This window comes from Acartia tonsa, chromosome 2 (assembly GCF_053477335.1).
Source record: "Acartia tonsa isolate MP-2025a chromosome 2, ASM5347733v1, whole genome shotgun sequence".
NCBI lineage: Eukaryota > Metazoa > Arthropoda > Copepoda > Calanoida > Acartiidae > Acartia > Acartia tonsa.
Genome location: NC_137261.1, coordinates 22,859,878 through 22,878,127, shown reverse-complemented (window position 1 = coordinate 22,878,127; position 18,250 = coordinate 22,859,878). Strand labels below are relative to the sequence as shown.

Here is an 18,250-nt window from a genome sequence, read left to right as displayed (position 1 = left end):
TGGGGGTGCCGTAGGCACCCCCAACGATTTTGGGTGGGGTATTTACCCCCCCCAAACCATTTTGGGGGGGGTAATTACCCCCCCCAAAATAAATGTTCTTTACAAAAAATTTTTTTGGGGGGGTATTTACCCCCCCCAAATTGAATGTTCTTAAAAAAAAAATTTTACTGAAAATTTTTTTTTGGGGGGGGGATCTATGATGTAATTGTAAAGCACTGAAGATTCCATAAAATAGATACCTAACTAAATTAAATATTTCATTAAATAATGAAAAAGAATTTCTATAGGCGATTTCTTTTGGGAGGATGTCAGGGTGTCTCAAAACTAGTTATAAAACTTACCAGGACCTATAAGACGCTTCACTTTAAAGTATAATCATATTAGTTCATTGGTTAGTGAGTTAACTATTGTATTTTTATGTTCTAAAGAATGAGATACTACTATATATTTGAACTAGCGGCTTCGCCCCTAGCCTCTAGGGGCTTTGCCCTATATAGTTTTGGGAAGTCAACCCTCCTTAATAGAAATATTCAAAAAAATATTCTTTGTTTAATTACTCTGTGATAAAATTAAACCCAGGTTGTGCGCTTTATGCAGAAAAATTTTAATTTGTACAAATTAAACCCAGGTTGTTTGCCGTATACAAAAAAATTTCAATTCGTAAAAATTAGACCTAGGTTGTTCGCATACACAAAAATTAAAATTAAAAAAAATATATTTTGATTTTTTTTTGGGGGGGGGGGGATTCATGGGGGCTTTGCCCCATGTTGCAGTGGGGTTCTCCCACCCCAATTACTGGTTTTTGTTTAAAAAAATTTAAAAAAAAAAATATTTTGGAAGTGGGGAATTTTTTATTTTTGGGGGGGTTGGAGTGTCCCACCTCCCAAGAAAATAGCTTAAAACCACCAGAGGACCAGTAGGTATATTCCCAGAAGGGTAGAGCCCAATTTGATCAGCAGTTACTGAGATTTTACAAAAAATGTAAAAAAAAAATTTTGGGGGTTGGATTTTTTTTATTTTTGGGGGGGTTGGGGGTGTCCCACCCCCCAAGAAAATAGCCTAAAACCACCACAGGACCAGTAGGTATATTCCCTGAAGAGTAGAATCCGATCGGTTCAGTGGTTACCGAGATCTTAAGGGACAGACAGACAGACGGACAGACAGACGGTCAGACGGACAGACGGACAGACATCAATCTACTTTGTATTATAGATAGTAGTGGCGCCCTTAGCATCTAAGAACTCGTGTTTTCTAAAGGGTAAAAAGGGAGGAGAAAAATAGCCTAAAACCACTCAAAGGATTGACCTATAATAGTGTGGAACCATCATGGGATCTATGTGAAGCTTTCCTAAAAAGGAGAACTCAGTATTAAAAGTAATGAAATCTGAAGCTATAGTCAAATAAACCTTACTTACTACTTTATGTTATAGGATAGTACTTATTAACTTAATAGATTAGGTAGGTGCTTTTTTTACATAATAATTAAATTACCCCCCCCAAAAATTTTACCCCCGGGGTAAATTAGTTTGGGGGGGTAATTACCCCCCCCAACAGATTTGGGGGGAGTATTTACCCCCCCCAACAGACTTTAGGGGGGGTAATTACCCCCCCCAATCAAATTTTACCCCCGGGGTAAAAATTTTGGGGGGGGTAAAAAAAAATTTCGGCGCGCTTCGCGCGCCATTTTACCCCCCCCAAACACGAATTACCCCCCCCCTAAAATTTTTTACCCCCCCAAAAAAAAAAAGCTTGGACGCCCCTGATAACCTGCCCTACTAATTGGATTATAAATTTAGAATTATTTTTCTATTATTTTAGATAATTTAATTGACCTTGTTTTAGACAAGAATTAGAAAGGGTTATTAATGATCATACCAACCCAAGGCTTTCAGTCCTGAGAATCCTCATGGAAAGTAGAAATAACAGGTCAATTATTTGTTTTTTCTTTAATCATAATGAATAAATGATAGAAAAGGAAGATTGTGGTATAAACACTAGATAGATGCGATTTTTATATAGATTATAGGTTATTCTTACGTATTCTTAATATGAAGACAATACTTTTTGTGGTACCATCACAAAAGAAGATATCAAAAAGGCACCATCCTCTTATTATTACCTTACCTTTAATATTGTTAGAAATTAAAAGGAAAAGAGATTATTCAGAAATTAAAAGGAAAAGAGAGTATTCATGTAAGAGAGATAAAAAGTGAAGCAACTGAGAATCTTTAATTTCAGGCATAATTGATTACCATAACCCCGACTTACATTTTCCAGATTAATGTACTTTTGAATAAAACAAAACATTTGACCAATATATCGTTAATATTGTAAACTCGTTCATGAAAAGTTATCTTTTATGTTAGGATGTTAGATTTCTTTAATAGGCATGGTTTGAGGGGTTGTGTTACTTTTAATGCAAAGATTCCATGCAAATTTTGGACTTTCTATACCTGATGTAAGGATTGACAATATGAAATATTTTTTTAGAGGTGTAGTTGTAGACTTTGAGAAATGGTTAAAAGCGAGGAAGCACCAATCACAACAGTATCCAAGTTTAACTAAGGAAGAGAAGGATTTAGCGGTCAGAGCATTTCTCTCAGAAGATAAACCTACTAACCTCATGTCTGCTATCAATGTCTTTGAAATTAAGGTAATGGTGCCTTTTTACTTTATAGAAATAAAGTTTTATATATATTAGTACAATAATTACGCCTATCTCGACTTTTTCAACCATTTCTGCGATACTTAAGGGAACTTTCAATCTAACTTAAAAGATTAAATGATTTTAGTGGAAATCTTATGTGATAAATTTTTTTTTTCATGTGATCTTATCCTCCAGGTTTTTAAATTGTCCCTTTTTGTGAACATAGGTTTGCCATTACTTCTGTAGATTCGATTGTCCTGTACGCAAAATCTGTGTCTTATAGTAGCTCTAATTTAAAATATCCAATAAATGATAAAAGATGTATTATAATAAGAGTTCTAGATAGGGGAAGAAATAGTGATTTGCAGTTCTGACGAGTTGATACTGTGATCTATTTTGAGGAAGTGATTGACAATATTATGCTGTACATGCACATATAAGTGTTATGATTATTACTTTTATTTTAGTCCGAAGAATACAAAGGAGTAGTGCCACATTTGATAAAGAATGGAAAGTACAAACACGCTTGTGACTGGGCAACTTGCCTCAAACTTTTTGATATGTTTAAACTAAGGAAAGTCCATCTTAAATTACTAATTACCTAGGGATGAACTAACATTAATGCATTCTAAAAACCATTGGAAATTAACACTCGGACTCTAAGAGAACCAAAGTTATACAGAAACAAATTTTTAGAAAGCTCTTTGCTTGTTAAATTATGTATAACAATTTTGCTTGGTACCATTTATATTTGTTCCAAATATTAAAAAGATTATGATGGATTTTATTTTAACAGTGATTTTGTGATGCCTCTTCTAGTTCAAGGTAAAATGTAAAACTTTATTTAATTCACTTTTTTTTTCTTATTATTCCATATTAGATATGTAAAAAATCTTTAGATAAAACATACCTCCTTGGATTTTTCATAATAATGTTATACCTAGGAAAGTTGAATACCCTGGAGGGGTACATAGATCACTCTCCAAGATTGGGAGAACAGTTCGTCTTGTTCCTGGATGCACTTAGCACTGATGAAAGTCTCATAACTCAGGTAATCCTAATTGACATTGTTTAGACATTGACATCATGTGTTCTAACAAAATATTGGGATAAAACTTGTAAGAATTCATTGACTTAAAGATATTCTAACTTAATAACTTGAATTTTATCTTCAGTATATGTCATTATCAACACGAGATGGAATGTCACAATTGAAAGGAAAAACTTTGGACAAAATAATAAAGTAAGTTTGTAATAATATTGTTAAACTGTTTTTAACCTATTTTTAAAATGTATATCAAAAATAGACTATGACACCAGAGCTGGATCTTTAAATGTGTAGCCGTGGCCGTAGTCATGGCTGTAGTTGTAGTCGTAGTCGTAGTCATACAGCATGACCCTCGAAAAAGTATTTTTAAGCATCTGCAGCCCTTATTTCTCAATGAATCATTAAAAAATGTATATGTCCTTGTTCTCCATAGTGTTCCACATAAGTAGATATAAAAATATTTTTTTTACCTCCATTAACACCGGAGATTTTTAGAGCTAAAGTTTTGAAAAAGTGACTGAGAAAAAGAATTTTTTTTTGTTTCTCTTATTTTTTGGATGGTTATATTATGTTTTTCTGGCAACTGAATAATAATACACAAAGAAAAACAAGTTAACTAATTATTTCTTTTTTATTCCACCAAAAAATATAAATTTTTAATGGCAAAAAATACTACTGAATGAATTGATTATTTGCAAATTTTAGGTTATTTATTAACCCTTATTTGAGAAAAGGATTAATTATGACAGTTGCTCCGCCTACTTTTCTGACATCTCAATAATTTAATAGGGGGTTAATTAAGCTTTTTAGACAAAAAAATCATTATGTTTTAATTTTATTTTCTTTATAACTTTTTTGTTATTATAGTTAGGATTGTGAAACAAAAACAATTTTCCTGCTATATTCATAAAGATTTATTTGGTTTTTTAATCTTAAACAATTTTGCCTAATTAGTAAGTTTTTCAAAATATCATTAAACTAAAAAGACTCAAAAAATATGTGTAAAAAAAATGCTTTTTACTCAAAAACTAAATTTTTTATTTCATTTTTGTATAAAGTTTCTGCTAGTGACAAAAATAAAAGGATTTCTACCTTAATTTTGCTAAAAAAAGTCGTTTCATGTTAAAAGTTACTTTTTCCTCAATCACTTTTTCAAAACTTTAGCTCTAAAAATCTCCGGTGTTAATGGAGGTAAAAAAAATATTTTTATATCTACTTATGTGGAATACTATGGAGAACAAGGACATATGCATTTTTTTATAATTCATTGAGAAATAAGGGCTGCAGATGCTTAAAAATACTTTTTCGAGGGTCATGCTGTAGTCATAGTCGTAGCCGTAGCTGTAGCCGTAGTCGTCGCCACAGTGCTGCTAATAATTATAATTCATATAAACCTCACTTTCAATAGGTTTACGTTAAAATTATCAAATTACTTGTGGCTTTAGCAACGCTTTAGCCACACTAACGGACTGTGGTCACTTTTAGCGTGGTTAACCACGCTACGACTACGACCACGCGTTGCCAATATGATTTAAAGATCGCATTTTTTTTTGTGGCCACAGCAACGCGTGGTTAATATGATTTAAAGATCGCTATTAGGTTGGTGGCTGTAACTCTGACCACGACTACGGCAACGGCTACGCTTTTAAAGATCCAGCTCAGTAGAATCAGACTGCAGAGCCCAAATTTGAATTAAGTCCCCAATAAACTTTTTTGGGGGGATTCAAAAATTAATTATTGCTGTTGCTCTGGTCAGATTGACCAGAGCAAAAGGATTTTTTTTACTTGGGGTAATATTGTGGCTTAGAGAACAGTTTTATATAATTCATGTTATATTGATACAATAAAAAAAAACATTATTCTGTTTGATGGAAATAATTTTTTTTCTAAAACAATTAATTTCAGTGAAAAATTTAACATAATACAATAAAACACATAATGCGAAAGTCAAACCAATAAGATTTCTTGTTTCATTTCAATTCTTTATAATTTCCGAAAGAGTGTTTTCACAAAGTGACTTGTTTACAATGTAGTTAAATAATTTTTATTTAATTAAAATGAAAAGAATGAAAACTATACACATAAAAGATACCTACATACTTTTTAAAAATATTTAAAAAAATAAGTTTGAATAATCTTATTTTATATCATATTTATATATGTGACAAATATAATTTTGTTGTATTGCATAGGGTAAAGCGGGGCGATCTCGGTTTTGAGGTGAAGTCGGTATTTTTTTGACCACCTTCAATAAATGAAATTTTTGTGAGATGAATTTTTAGGGTACTTATTGGGTCTTAAAGTCGGACGACAAAAATTTTTTTTTTCGATTTTTTTGCTTCGGTTGGAAAAACGGTAAGTTGGACAAAAACTGGTAAGAGCTAGAGCTTAGACGTCTTCAGGGGACTTATTAAGAATCTAATAGGCTCTCCATTTCCGTTTAAAACTTTAAAAAAGCTTGTATAGTTTTTTCTTAAATCGACTAAAAGTGAAGCGGGGCGAATTCGGTTTTTTCACTTTTTATACTAACTTTTTCAATTTTATATAAAAAAGTGAAATTTTCAAGAAAAAAAGTCAAATTTCTCGTACTTAGAAAAAATATATTTTTTTTGTAGAAAAAATTGTCCGATCTTCATAATTTTTTTTGTGAATGCTCTTTATTACATTTAGCAACTTTAACCTTTAGGGCATGCTGTAATTAAATCACTATGTCATAGGTTTTTTGAAGCTGGAAAATCGACCACAGATTTTGCCAAACTTTTCTCTTTTTTTGAACTTGATTTTTTAGGAAATTTTGCTAATAGAACTAATTTTTTTTTGGCCAAATCTATTCAAAATTGTCTAAATTTTAAGGATCAGGCCTTTAAAGTCATAAAAAGTTATTTTTTCTAGTAGTATTTTTATGTTTTTTATCAAAAAAAATTTCGAAAAAAAAGTCAAATTTCGCGTACTTCGAAAAAATTATTTTTTTTGGTAGAAAAAATTGACCTATCTTAATAAAATTTTTTGTGCATACTCTTTATTACATTTAGCAACTTTTACCTTTTGGGCATGCTGTAATAAAATCAATACGTCATCGATTTTTTGAAGCTTGAAAATGCCCTACCGACTTCGCCTCAAGGCGGGGCGAAGTCGGTGCCGTTTTAGAGATCAATTTTGACAAACTTCCCAATGTCCTAGGTTTACGTCCCTTTAGGACCTGATCGACTTTTCCGAGATCTTTCTACTGGTCTTGGTCCCATTTAAAAAAGATAATTTTTACGATTTGCAGGTTCAAAAAACCGAAAAAAAGACCGAGTTCGCCCCGCTTTACCCTAAACATTTGTTGTCATCTTATGTTGTCATCAAATTTAACCCTTTACAGCCAATTTTTATGTGTTTAAAATAGGTGATAAAACACAAACATGTTAATGTTAATTCATTGGTATATTGTAAAGATTTAACTTTTTAGTGAATTTTTTATAGTAAAATCATAAGGCCTAATTTTACTCTATACCAGAAAACAATATTTATGAAGCAAAACACTCTAAAAGCTATGAATTTTACCCAAATAAAAAAAGACTTTTTGCTCTGGTCAAAATGACCACGGCAACAGTAAAAATTAATATTTAAATCCCCCCAAAAAAGTTTATTGGGGACTTAATTCAAATTTAGGCTCTGCAGTCTGATTCTACTGGTGTCATAGTATATTTTTTATATACGTTTTAAAAAAAGGTTAAAAACAGTTTAAGTTTATTTCAGCAACTATTTTATATTCAGTTTCGTAACTGAACTCTTAATAATCAATGATGTTAATTTTGAAGCATTTAAATTCTGTACATTTTATTTCTAAATAATCTCTATTTTTATGCCTTATGTTTTTCTTATCTTCGTTTCATGTTCTTTGATGTTGTTGCATATTTTGTTATTTTTAGGAGATATGCCAGCAAATTTGGTATGGATATAAGTAACCTACCTAATTATTGTACAAGATTAGAGACAAATGATTTGATATATTGGACAAGGTAAAGAATCTGCATGACTCTAAGACTAACATTGCAACGCATAGGAATAAATCTGCTCACAGTGAACAATTCAAGTCTAATATCCTATCACTTTTAAGACATAATCTATACTGACCGTCTACGCAAGTGTATTATCACTCCCCCCCTCCCCTCCCCTTGATCCGTTTAATAAAAATCTTTTATTATTATGACCATCTATTTTTCTATTTTGTAGGGAATATAATAACATAGAGCCGGAAGCAATCACTGCCTGGAGAGAATTAATGTTGTCAAAGCTTCAACGAGTTCCTCATCTTAAGTCAATGTTTTTAGACCGTCTTATCAGAGTTGATATGGTAAGTTTATATTTTCTAATTTGTTAGACGTGTTTGAGCACGTTCATTCATGTTTAATGTGTAAATATAAATTAATACCACAAGGGATGGTTGGTAGTTTTAACTTTGCCATTAGCCATCTTTAATTATACATAAGATCATTTTATGAAGACATTGTACAACAAACCTTTAATTCCCTGACCTTTGTCAGGAAGTTTTACCTGTAAATTGTAGGTAGTTATTTAGTATATAAAGGCAAAGAACTTTCTCTTCAATTATTATAAATGTCACGAATCTGACTTAGCAAATATGATATTTTTTTAAAAGGAAGAAACAAAATTTTGGTCAAAACAACTTGGTATTCGAACAGAAAACATAGAATTCTTATTCAGGTATTTATTTAGACTTTAGTATTAAACAAGGATGACAACATCCATAAGTAGCGAAGCACAAAAAATCGTAGATGGGAATACGTACAGGTAGATTTAAAAGGTTTTTACTAAAATCAAGAATAGATTTATTGGATAAAATAAATATGAAACCTTGTTTTATTTTGTATGATGACGATGGTCAAAGAAAATTATATTAAAGATGCTCATAACAATGGGAAAAATTATTTTGATACTGATATCCCATAAAAGTTTGAAAATTGGATCAAAATAAACAAAGATCTTGGGAAATATGTAAAACATATAAAAATAGCCAAAAACCTGATAAAAGGCAGTCTGGCCGCCATGGTTGTTTTCTTAAAACGACAAAAAATTTAATTTCTAAATCCTTAAAAACTTTAAAAATTTGGAAAATCGGACCATATACACTGAAGATATGGAAAAAAGTGTTAAATATATTTATAAATAGCCTAAAACCTGCCAAAAAGGCAGTCTTGCCGTCATGGTTATTTCCTTTAAAGACAGGAAATTTAATTTTGATATCTACAACTGAAAAAATTTTGAAAATCAGACTATAAACACTGAAGATATGGAGAAAAATGTTAAAAATATAAAAAAAAAACAGCCTAAAACCTGCTGAAAAGGCAGTCTGGCCGTCATGGTTGTCTTTTTTAAAAGACGGGAAATTTAATTTTGATATCTATAACTGAAAAAATTTTGAAAATCGGACCATACACTGAAGATATGGAGAAAAATGTGAAAAATATAAAAATAGCCTAAAACCTGCTAAAAAGGCAGTCTGGCCTTCATGATTGTTTCTTTAAACGACAGGAAATTTAATTTTGATATCTGTAACTGAAAAAATTTTGAAAATTGGACCATAAACACTGAAGATATGGAGAAAAATGTGAAAATATAAAAATAGCCTAAAACCTGCTAAAAATCGGTCCGACCGCAAAAGATGTTTTATAGTCAATTGTGCTCCTTAATAATAGGAATGTTGTCAAAAAATTTCAGCATTCTATCTTTTATAGGAGCTGAGTAAATCCCATTTCCCCCATAGCGTTACGGACTGACGGACTGACGGACTGACGGACTGACTGACTGACGGACGGACAAAGTGAATTATAGAGTAGCTTCGCTACTAATAAAGTTGCATATATAGTACATTTTTTTCAATAATATATTAATGTTTTTAAAACAATTTAAGAAAATAATTAATACCAAAAATACATAGTTTATGTGTAAATTAGGAGTTTTTAACACATAATCCTATAATGTAACTTAAAAAAGATTCTTTGCTTGTCAGTTAAGATCTCGCTAACCACTGAACCGTTTACGAATTCAATCTTAGGGTTCTTTATATGAATGATTATTCAAGAAGGAAATTACTTCCTTTTTAATGTTTTCTTTGATGAGAGAGAGATGCCTAGTTAGGTATAATAAGCAGTTGCTTTTAAGATATATTATTAATTTTCCCATGGATGGACAAGATACCGGGATTCTGACAAACAATTCTAAGTGATTTCCCCATAACTGTCTTCCCTTATTTCTCCCCTTCTTACCCACTTACATTAAAAAACAAGTTTTACCCTTTCTAAACGCCACAACACTATTTAACTTTCGGCGTTTTCCAATGGAATTAATTGGCTGAATTTACCTTTTTTTGTAGCAGTGAGATGACATTAACAGAAGAAACCGAGGAAGAGAACTGGTTGGATGGAGGTGAAAAATCCACCAAAATGTCGCCAGTTTTATGGAAAGAAAATATTTTGGCGTCCTGGAGCACCTGGGATAATTGTGATATTAATCAAGATAGTTCAAACAACAATAAATATTTTACATTGCCTATTACAGGGTAAGTTTCTTAATTCTTTATATATGTACTAGCGGCTTCGCCCCTAGCCTCTAGGTGCTTTGCCCCAAGAGGTTTGATCAAACCAACTTTTCGTAATTTAGATTTTAAAAAATAAATTAAAAAAAAAATTTCTTGGGGGGGGGAAATTTTTTTTTTATGTGGGGGGGAAGTCGTCCCCACTATTTTAATTTTAGTTTTAAAAGTAAAAAAAAAAATGTTTTGGGGGGGAGTATTTTAAATGTTTTGGGGGGGTTGGGGGTGTCCCACCCCCCAAGAAAATAGTTAAAAACCTTCCTGGGACCTATAGAAAAAATATTTTTTGAATTAAATGTTTAATCTTATTTATCAGGGAGAACCTAAAGTTCATAGACACTGTTGAAGATGCATTGGATTGTTTTCAATACCTTTCTCAGGTGAGTTCAGGTCAATAGGCCGATTATATGCAAATTATAAGTTCATTACAATTAACATGTCTGTTATTGTCTTCATCATAGCAAATTTAGGGGTTTTGGTATCCAAAGAAATATATATTTTCCTTACTAGAAAAATTGTGTGATTTTCAAGATTAGAAGCTTCTCCAAAAATTACTTTTTATGGAGATAAAAAAGTCATTTGGGCTTTTATATCAAAGTGAAAAAGTAACTTAAATTTAGTTGATAGGGAAAAGATTGTTTTTTTTAGAGCTGCTTTACTTGTGAAATATTTTTCATGAATTATGTATATTAATGTTTCAGGCTTCAATGATCGGACTGGATGGAGAATTTACAACGGGTCCTTATAAATCACACTTGTCAATTTTACAACTTTCAACAATAGAAAAAAGTAAGATTTTCAACAGCAAAGTTAAAAAATAATGTTTAATAATGAGAAGGGATAAGGCGTTAAGTTTTTTTTCTTTCACATAATATGAACAATTGCAAAATCCTCCTAACTTATTCTTAAATTTTAGGTTTTGTATTAGATATGACATGCCTTAGCACAAAAATGACAACCGAGGATTGGAGCAAATTAACACATTTAATTACACATCCAGATATTATGATTTTAGGTAAATATTTATTGAATAAAATAATCCCTCTTGTAAATAATTTATAGTTTCGATGAACTCGCACCCACACTAGATTGAACTTAGGCCATTTCATGATATGGGTGCCATGCTGTCTTCTGTATAAATTTCATGTCCACAATTTGTTTTTTAACATACCATTTAATTTATCTATACGCCTAACGCTTCATCAATAACCAACTCTCCTGATTCTTAAACTTACGATTAAGGTTATTAAAAGTGTTGATTATTATTGCTAACTTATGTAGAGTGAAGTTAAAATTCAGGGATCTTAAGGGATAAGAAATTGAACGATAAATTGGTGTATTATCACAAAGATTATTAACAAAAATTCTGTAGATTAAGAGTATTTGTTGAAAAGTTTGGAACCTACAAATCGAAATCAAATTCAAAAGTATCGAGCCAACTAATAAGAAAACGTGATTAAAAAAACATTGGGTATCAGCTTTATTTACAGACAAATGTCCCCTTCATCTCTGAAAAAAATGGCTTTGTTGTTACCAAACTTGAGTTGATTACTTAGTGTCAGAAATACAGACGTACTTTAAAGTCTAATAATTGAGTAGGGACGATACACTAATCAATAATAAACTCAATGTTATGTATATTATGTATTGCAATTAATCAAACAGATTTCAAAGAATACTATAAATTATAACTATAGATTATAACCTATATAACTCTAACTAGCAATATGAATCTAAACATCAATGCTGACTAATGTATTTAATGAAGTATAGCTCCCCTTAAACCCATACACTACATTAGGTTATGGTATACAAGATGATCTAGTCCTTTTGAGTAAAGCATCACCGGCTTTGGAAGATATCATTCAAAAGTAAGGAAATTTACCTATAAGTATAATAAAAAAAATATCATTTAAAATTAGGGATGGGAATCCGTCGAATTTTTGGGCCGGATTCGGATTCCGGATTCTGAAGGAATCCGTCAAAAAAAGTGACGGATTCTTGCGGATTCCGGATTCTTATTTTTGGCGGATTCCGGATTCGGATTCCGGATTCTAGCAGTATTTTAAAAGGCCGTCCGCAACAGAGGGATAGCTTTTTTCGTTAATTTATCACTATGTTACTTGGTTGAAGCCTTGATTTGTTTAAAGTGTTGACTTCCAGCATAACTAAAACATTTACATCACATTAGTAATTATTAAAATTTGTTATGTAGAAATTTTTTTTTTGATCTTTGCCTTCAAACAGAGGAAGTTGTAAGAAAAAAGACGGTAATTTTAGCCTACCAATTTAGAATCCGGAATCCGCTATAAAAAACGGATTCCGGATCCGGATTCGGATTCCAAAATTGGCCGAAAATTGGGCGGATTCCGGATTCCGGATTCGGATTCCGGATTCGGATTCCCATCACTATTAAAATAACATTTCTAATATTAGAATTAAAGTTTATCACTGTAGTGCAGAACTTACTCGATGCTTGTGATTTTAGAAAGAAAAATATTGTTTGTTTGGAGAAATTGAAGGATCAATTGTTCAGTTTGTTATTGTTCCCTAAATCAATGGTAAGCATATTTGAATATATAATATTTTAAAAGAACCAAATTTTTGGTAGTGGCACCCTCCCCCATTATAGTGATAAACATTCTCAGAAGCTAGGTACATTGTAAAGGAGAGCCATCTCGGTTCAGTGGTTAGTGAGAGCCTTCGGTATATACAGACACAGATCCTGCTACGTTTAAGTAAGATAGAATATAAAAAAATTCATGGAGGTGTAAATTTTTTCAAGGGGCGATTTTTCTTAGGAGGATGGTGGTAAAACCTTCCAATGACATAAGAATCTAGACAGTTTAGTAGAACTATATCGGTTCAGCGGTTAGCGAGATCCTTTGGTACACACAGACAGACTTACATAGATCCTGATATAAGGATATATTAATAAGGATTGATAAACTTTAATTTTTTCTAGTTCAAAGGGTTGTCTGGTACTTCAGAAAGTGTTCTTGGAAAAAGATTAAGCAAAGCAGAACAGGAATGACATTTTTATATAAATAATTGTCAAGACTTTATTATAATTCTAGCAATTCCTTCACGGACAAGAAACCTCTTCTTATAAAGTAAAATCAAGCCGTTTCAAAGCCGTAGTTTAAATTAAAACATTGTCCAATAACTTACAGAAATAGAGTTTGATCCATCAAAATGGTTGGGATTGGCTTTTGGTTACAAGGGACCAAGAATATAGGATCTAATTAAAAGAAGAATTTTTTACGTTTCTGTGGCCGATTGTCTAAAAAATTAATAAGGAAAGTAAAATTTTGACTATGATTTTATAATAATTAAAAAAATATAAATGTCCATTCTTCATAATAGATCTCTGATTGGGATAGACGACCTTTACGCCGGGCTCAACTTGAGTACGCGGCATTGGACGCGTATATAGGAATATATTGACAATTTTTCTCACGTATTTTTTCCCTTTTTTATTTTGTGCTTAAAATGAAGATTGATTAAATATTCTAAATAATAAAAAAAAACAATAATTTTATGCATACTTAGGTAAGTATTCAAATAAAATTAAATAAATTGGACGGTTAAAAATTACAAATTGACCTGGGGGAAAATTGTCGAAGAGAAATAGTCCAATATTTACCAACAGTGCTCGCTTTATACAACAAGATACAAGCCGTCGCCGAAGAAAAGGGAAAGGGTGAAAATTTTAGACAGGTAAAGACATGATTTTATACTATTTTAACGTTATTTTGTCATTAATAATCAATTATTATACTATTTGAAAAGGATTATAAATCCTGTATGTATTCAAGACAATTGCCATTCAGAGATAGGTTTTTTAGGCATCTCTTTCATGAAGCAAATCTAAAAGCGAAATTGTTTTTGATAATTTCACAGTATTTTGGATTTAAAACTGTTTTGGCTTGCAAATTATTTTATAGTTAGGAGGTTAAACTAGTGTTATAGGTAGTTATAAAATTACTAGTAGCATTAGACTTTCATATTTATCTCTGATCTAATCGATCATAATAATCGTCTTAGCTGAAAAGGTTTTATTAATACATTATTTCATTTTTCTGAGATATTAAACTTATATCTTTCTGGTAGAGATATTTAATTAAGAGGCAATGAAATGGCACATGTCTAAAATAATAATATATGGCCATGACAATATTATTAGGAGAGGGGTAAAATGTAAAACGTCTATTACCTTTCCAAGAGGGATTAAAGTTAAACAGCTATCGTAGATTATATTATTCTACTCGAAAATGATTTAAACCACTCAATTGTATTGTGTCGTAATTAATTTCGTCTCATCAAATCTTTAAAAAAAAAGTTGGGTATAGCTTAGGTATATATTACCTACAAGATGCATGATAGATCATATTATTTTAGATTGTCAATGATTTTATTTCGGGAAAGTCAACAAAGCCGAAACAAAATGTTCAAGAAAAGAAAGGTAGATTTATATAATACTTTTTTAGTGTTATAGCTACTCTGTAACTAAGGGATATCGTCTGTAGGTCACGTATAAAAGTTTTTTTTTCAGTTTATAACCAATTTTCTTGTTTTTCAAATGTTTCAATTCTATCCACCTTCCTAAAAAACACACTTGATGCTAAAGTTTTCCCTCAAGAACTCCAACCTCCAAAAAGTAATATTTTGATCACATAATCTTAAATTTCAAGCTAGGTATTCTAAATATTTGGTGAATTCATATGTTTATTTGTATGATTTTAAAACTCTCATTGTCTTTTTTGAAGTCATTATTGAAAGATGAAATTGGCCTTGTCTTTTTGTATTATAGCAATTTTATGTTTGCAACAATATCTACTTCTTTTTTTCCTGAATCAAAAAACTATGTCTTATTTTTCAGATTCTGAATCAAAGGCACCAGTTTTGGGCCCCTTGAACAAGGAACCAATCAAACCAAAGGAGCTTCATGTCGTCTGTGATACAATGCTGCAGGTTTTGACCTTTTTTTTAATGTATAAATATTTCTTTAAAAAACATCGATTTTTACATAAGGATATACTGATCACTAAGTCCTTTATATGCGTTTTTAGACTTTCATATATGAATTCAAATAAATTTTCAATTAATCTAACCGTTGAAGTAATTTAAAAGCTGCATACTTTAGGGTGTTTGTAAGAAGTTACGTGTATGTGGAGTTGATGCTTTGGCCCTAAATAATTCCCAAACACATGAACATTGTCTTGCTCTAAGGAAAGAGATGCTTGAAAGGTAATTTATGAATAGTGCTAACATTTAGACTATAGTATTCACATTAAGGGATATTTTTGAAGATTTAACAAAGTGGGCAATTCTATCATAAATATTATGCCTATTTAGCATTTTTATTATAATTAAGTTTTTTTTTAAATTAAATTCCTTTACATATTTAGGTATTATTGTAATGCAACACAATAAAAAACTTATTTTAACCTAACTATCTTTATCTAATACAGAATCTATCATTTCTATTGAACTGAGTTTTAATTAATGATATGAATTTTATTTTAGGACACCTGGCCCAGTTTATATTCTTTCTCGCGGGAAACCAGCCCAGCTCATTAGTAAACACTTACCTAAGGGACATTGTTACTCTCTTTCCAGTGACTTGCTTGATGAACAGATAAAAGAAATATTCCAGTAAGTAATTTTCTTGAATTCGGGATCCAATTAATTTTGATATGAATGAATGCATCTATTAGTAGCATATTAGTTTAATGAATATTTAGCAGATTTACAACGTTGGTCATGGTCCATGTGTTTATGCAATTGAATGCTACGCTAAATAGTATATATTTGTCTTTGTCCAGGTACTTCAACGTAGTTGCTGACGAGAATGATTTGTTTTCACGTTGTGTTATCTGTAATGGAGACCATTATATCAAATTAGCAAGCACTCACCTCAAACAAATATGGGTAGGTGTTCTACAATCTTTGAAAATAACAAGATATAACCCAAGATATCAAGTGATTTTCTTGTCATATTACCAAAAAGGATAGTCTAGAAATTTGAAAAGGACACGACCTAATAAAAGAAAACAGGATTTTGATTGATCAAAAGAATCGAGCCAAAAAGTTTGTTTTTCTCATAATAAAAAACTGACTGCCTTAATTTTTCCGTGAAAGTATTCTACGATCCTTTATCTTTCCCAAATATTTACTAGCTTTCATCAAGTTAAATATTCATATTTTTTTTAATAGAAAATAGAGGAGAAAAGAAACTGTATCCCCGCTGGGGCTGAATCCGAAAGGCGTAGATCTCCAGCCGAAAAGGATCAAAACATTGATGTTGAAGGATTCATGGATAGTGGACAATCAAGTGGGGAAGAGGATTTTAACATGGTAAGTAATGGATGGACAAACAAACATTAACAATTACAATAACATATTGTTTATATATATCAACCAGTTATTGAATGAAATATTTGAAACTCGCCTAATTTATACTAATTATTGGCTTTTTTATTTTTTATAGATTTTATAGGGTTTACTCCTCTGAAAAAAATCTTTTGGGTTGCCTAAAGCCCTTAATAAGCATTAAGTGCCTCTTCTGAAACCTAATTTTAAAATTTGTTTTCTTTCAGATTTCCAGTTCTAAAATACAAGAACGGTTGTGGCTAGAGGCTGAAGGTGGAAAGGTTGATTTAAACTCGGGAGAAATGGAAAATAACGTTAAGGTAATTTAATACTTTAATTTGTCCTAAGAACTTCTAGCTACCGGTCTCGGAACTTTTTTTCTGTATGTTTGTATATGCTCAAGAAATTAATCATGTACATATTTCTTTCACTTAGATTGGAGTTAAAAATGTGCCACACAACACCTTAAACACGGTTGAAGAGTTTTGGATTTGTCATTCTTGTGGAAAGGTAATATTTATATTAAACTTTTTTTTCACCTGAACAATAACATAAAATACTTGTTTTTTTTTCCTTACTACTATAACAACTTGTAATTAACGACCAAAGTTTTTCACAAAGTTTATAAGTCTAGTGCTCTTAAATAAGTTTTAATATAAGGGGGGGGGGGGGCAGCTGTGCCATTGTTTGAAATCAGAAGTAAAATGCGCATGATCTCAGCCTTTAAAAGAGTTACAGCTCTAAAATTCGGCACAGCAGTTGAATTTGTTGAGAACAATATATGGAACAGCGAAGAAACGGCGGCGGAACCGCCGCTTCCGGAGATAACCGCCGAATTTTTTATTTGCCTTTTATCGCCAAAATAGACAATTTTAAATCTTTTTTTTAATATTGACATGTTTGAAATATTGAGTGTCACATGAAAATATAAGGGAAATTTTTATGAGAAAAAAAACTTTATCTCAGATGATTGAGAACAGTTTAATTTGGCAAAAAAGGAGGAAAAAAAAATTTCGGCGGGAAACGGCGGTTTTCGGTGGGAGCGGCGGTTCCGCCGCCATTTCTTTACAGTTCCATATTGTTCTTTTCAAAAGCAACTGCGGTGCAGAATTTTAGAGCTGTAACTCTTTTACGGGCTGAGATCATGCGCGTTTTATTTTTGGTTTCTAAAAGTGGCACAACCACCCCCTTTCTACTCCATTTTGTCATTTGGCCAAATGTATTATTTACAACTCCTGTTCATATTCTGATCCCTTTAATGGTGAGCCTCTGTTATGGGTAGTAGATATATTAGAATATGTAGTTAAACATTTACTACATTTTTCGAATTGAATAAATCTAAAATAATACCTAAGTTTTTTAGACATATATTATTTATTTTAGGTATATTGGCAAGGGTCCCACTGGGAGAAGGCTCAGGACAGAGTGAAAGATTTCTTAAATGTTGCACCTTCCCCAGTTCCTAAACCAAAATCGTAAAATCAAAAATATTTTATATAATATTAAAATATAAAAAAAAAATATTTTGTAATAGAACCGCAACGGGAAATTATGCACAAAGGCATACTCTTTATCCCTTTCC

General features: G+C 31.4%; 1 protein-coding gene across 1 annotated transcript in view; it reads left to right on the top strand.

Moving 5' to 3' along the window:
• The window catches only part of LOC145307076 (exonuclease mut-7 homolog), a 20,660-nt gene extending 2,410 nt beyond the window's left edge, over positions 1-18,250 (top strand). The window contains exons 6-32 of the mRNA XM_080149417.1: positions 1,843-1,926; positions 2,491-2,653; positions 3,115-3,221; positions 3,444-3,472; positions 3,592-3,698; positions 3,823-3,890; positions 7,610-7,699; positions 7,914-8,034; positions 8,341-8,405; positions 10,075-10,260; positions 10,610-10,673; positions 10,995-11,082; positions 11,210-11,308; positions 12,095-12,164; positions 12,782-12,854; positions 13,259-13,321; positions 13,660-13,729; positions 13,946-14,013; positions 14,695-14,758; positions 15,176-15,267; positions 15,440-15,543; positions 15,823-15,951; positions 16,122-16,227; positions 16,513-16,653; positions 16,896-16,988; positions 17,104-17,178; positions 18,052-18,250. Coding sequence (XP_080005543.1) covers positions 1,843-1,926; positions 2,491-2,653; positions 3,115-3,221; positions 3,444-3,472; positions 3,592-3,698; positions 3,823-3,890; positions 7,610-7,699; positions 7,914-8,034; positions 8,341-8,405; positions 10,075-10,260; positions 10,610-10,673; positions 10,995-11,082; positions 11,210-11,308; positions 12,095-12,164; positions 12,782-12,854; positions 13,259-13,321; positions 13,660-13,729; positions 13,946-14,013; positions 14,695-14,758; positions 15,176-15,267; positions 15,440-15,543; positions 15,823-15,951; positions 16,122-16,227; positions 16,513-16,653; positions 16,896-16,988; positions 17,104-17,178; positions 18,052-18,147 — 2,515 coding nt within the window. The 3' untranslated portion in view covers positions 18,148-18,250. The remainder of the gene's footprint in view (positions 1-1,842; positions 1,927-2,490; positions 2,654-3,114; positions 3,222-3,443; positions 3,473-3,591; positions 3,699-3,822; positions 3,891-7,609; positions 7,700-7,913; positions 8,035-8,340; positions 8,406-10,074; positions 10,261-10,609; positions 10,674-10,994; positions 11,083-11,209; positions 11,309-12,094; positions 12,165-12,781; positions 12,855-13,258; positions 13,322-13,659; positions 13,730-13,945; positions 14,014-14,694; positions 14,759-15,175; positions 15,268-15,439; positions 15,544-15,822; positions 15,952-16,121; positions 16,228-16,512; positions 16,654-16,895; positions 16,989-17,103; positions 17,179-18,051) is intronic.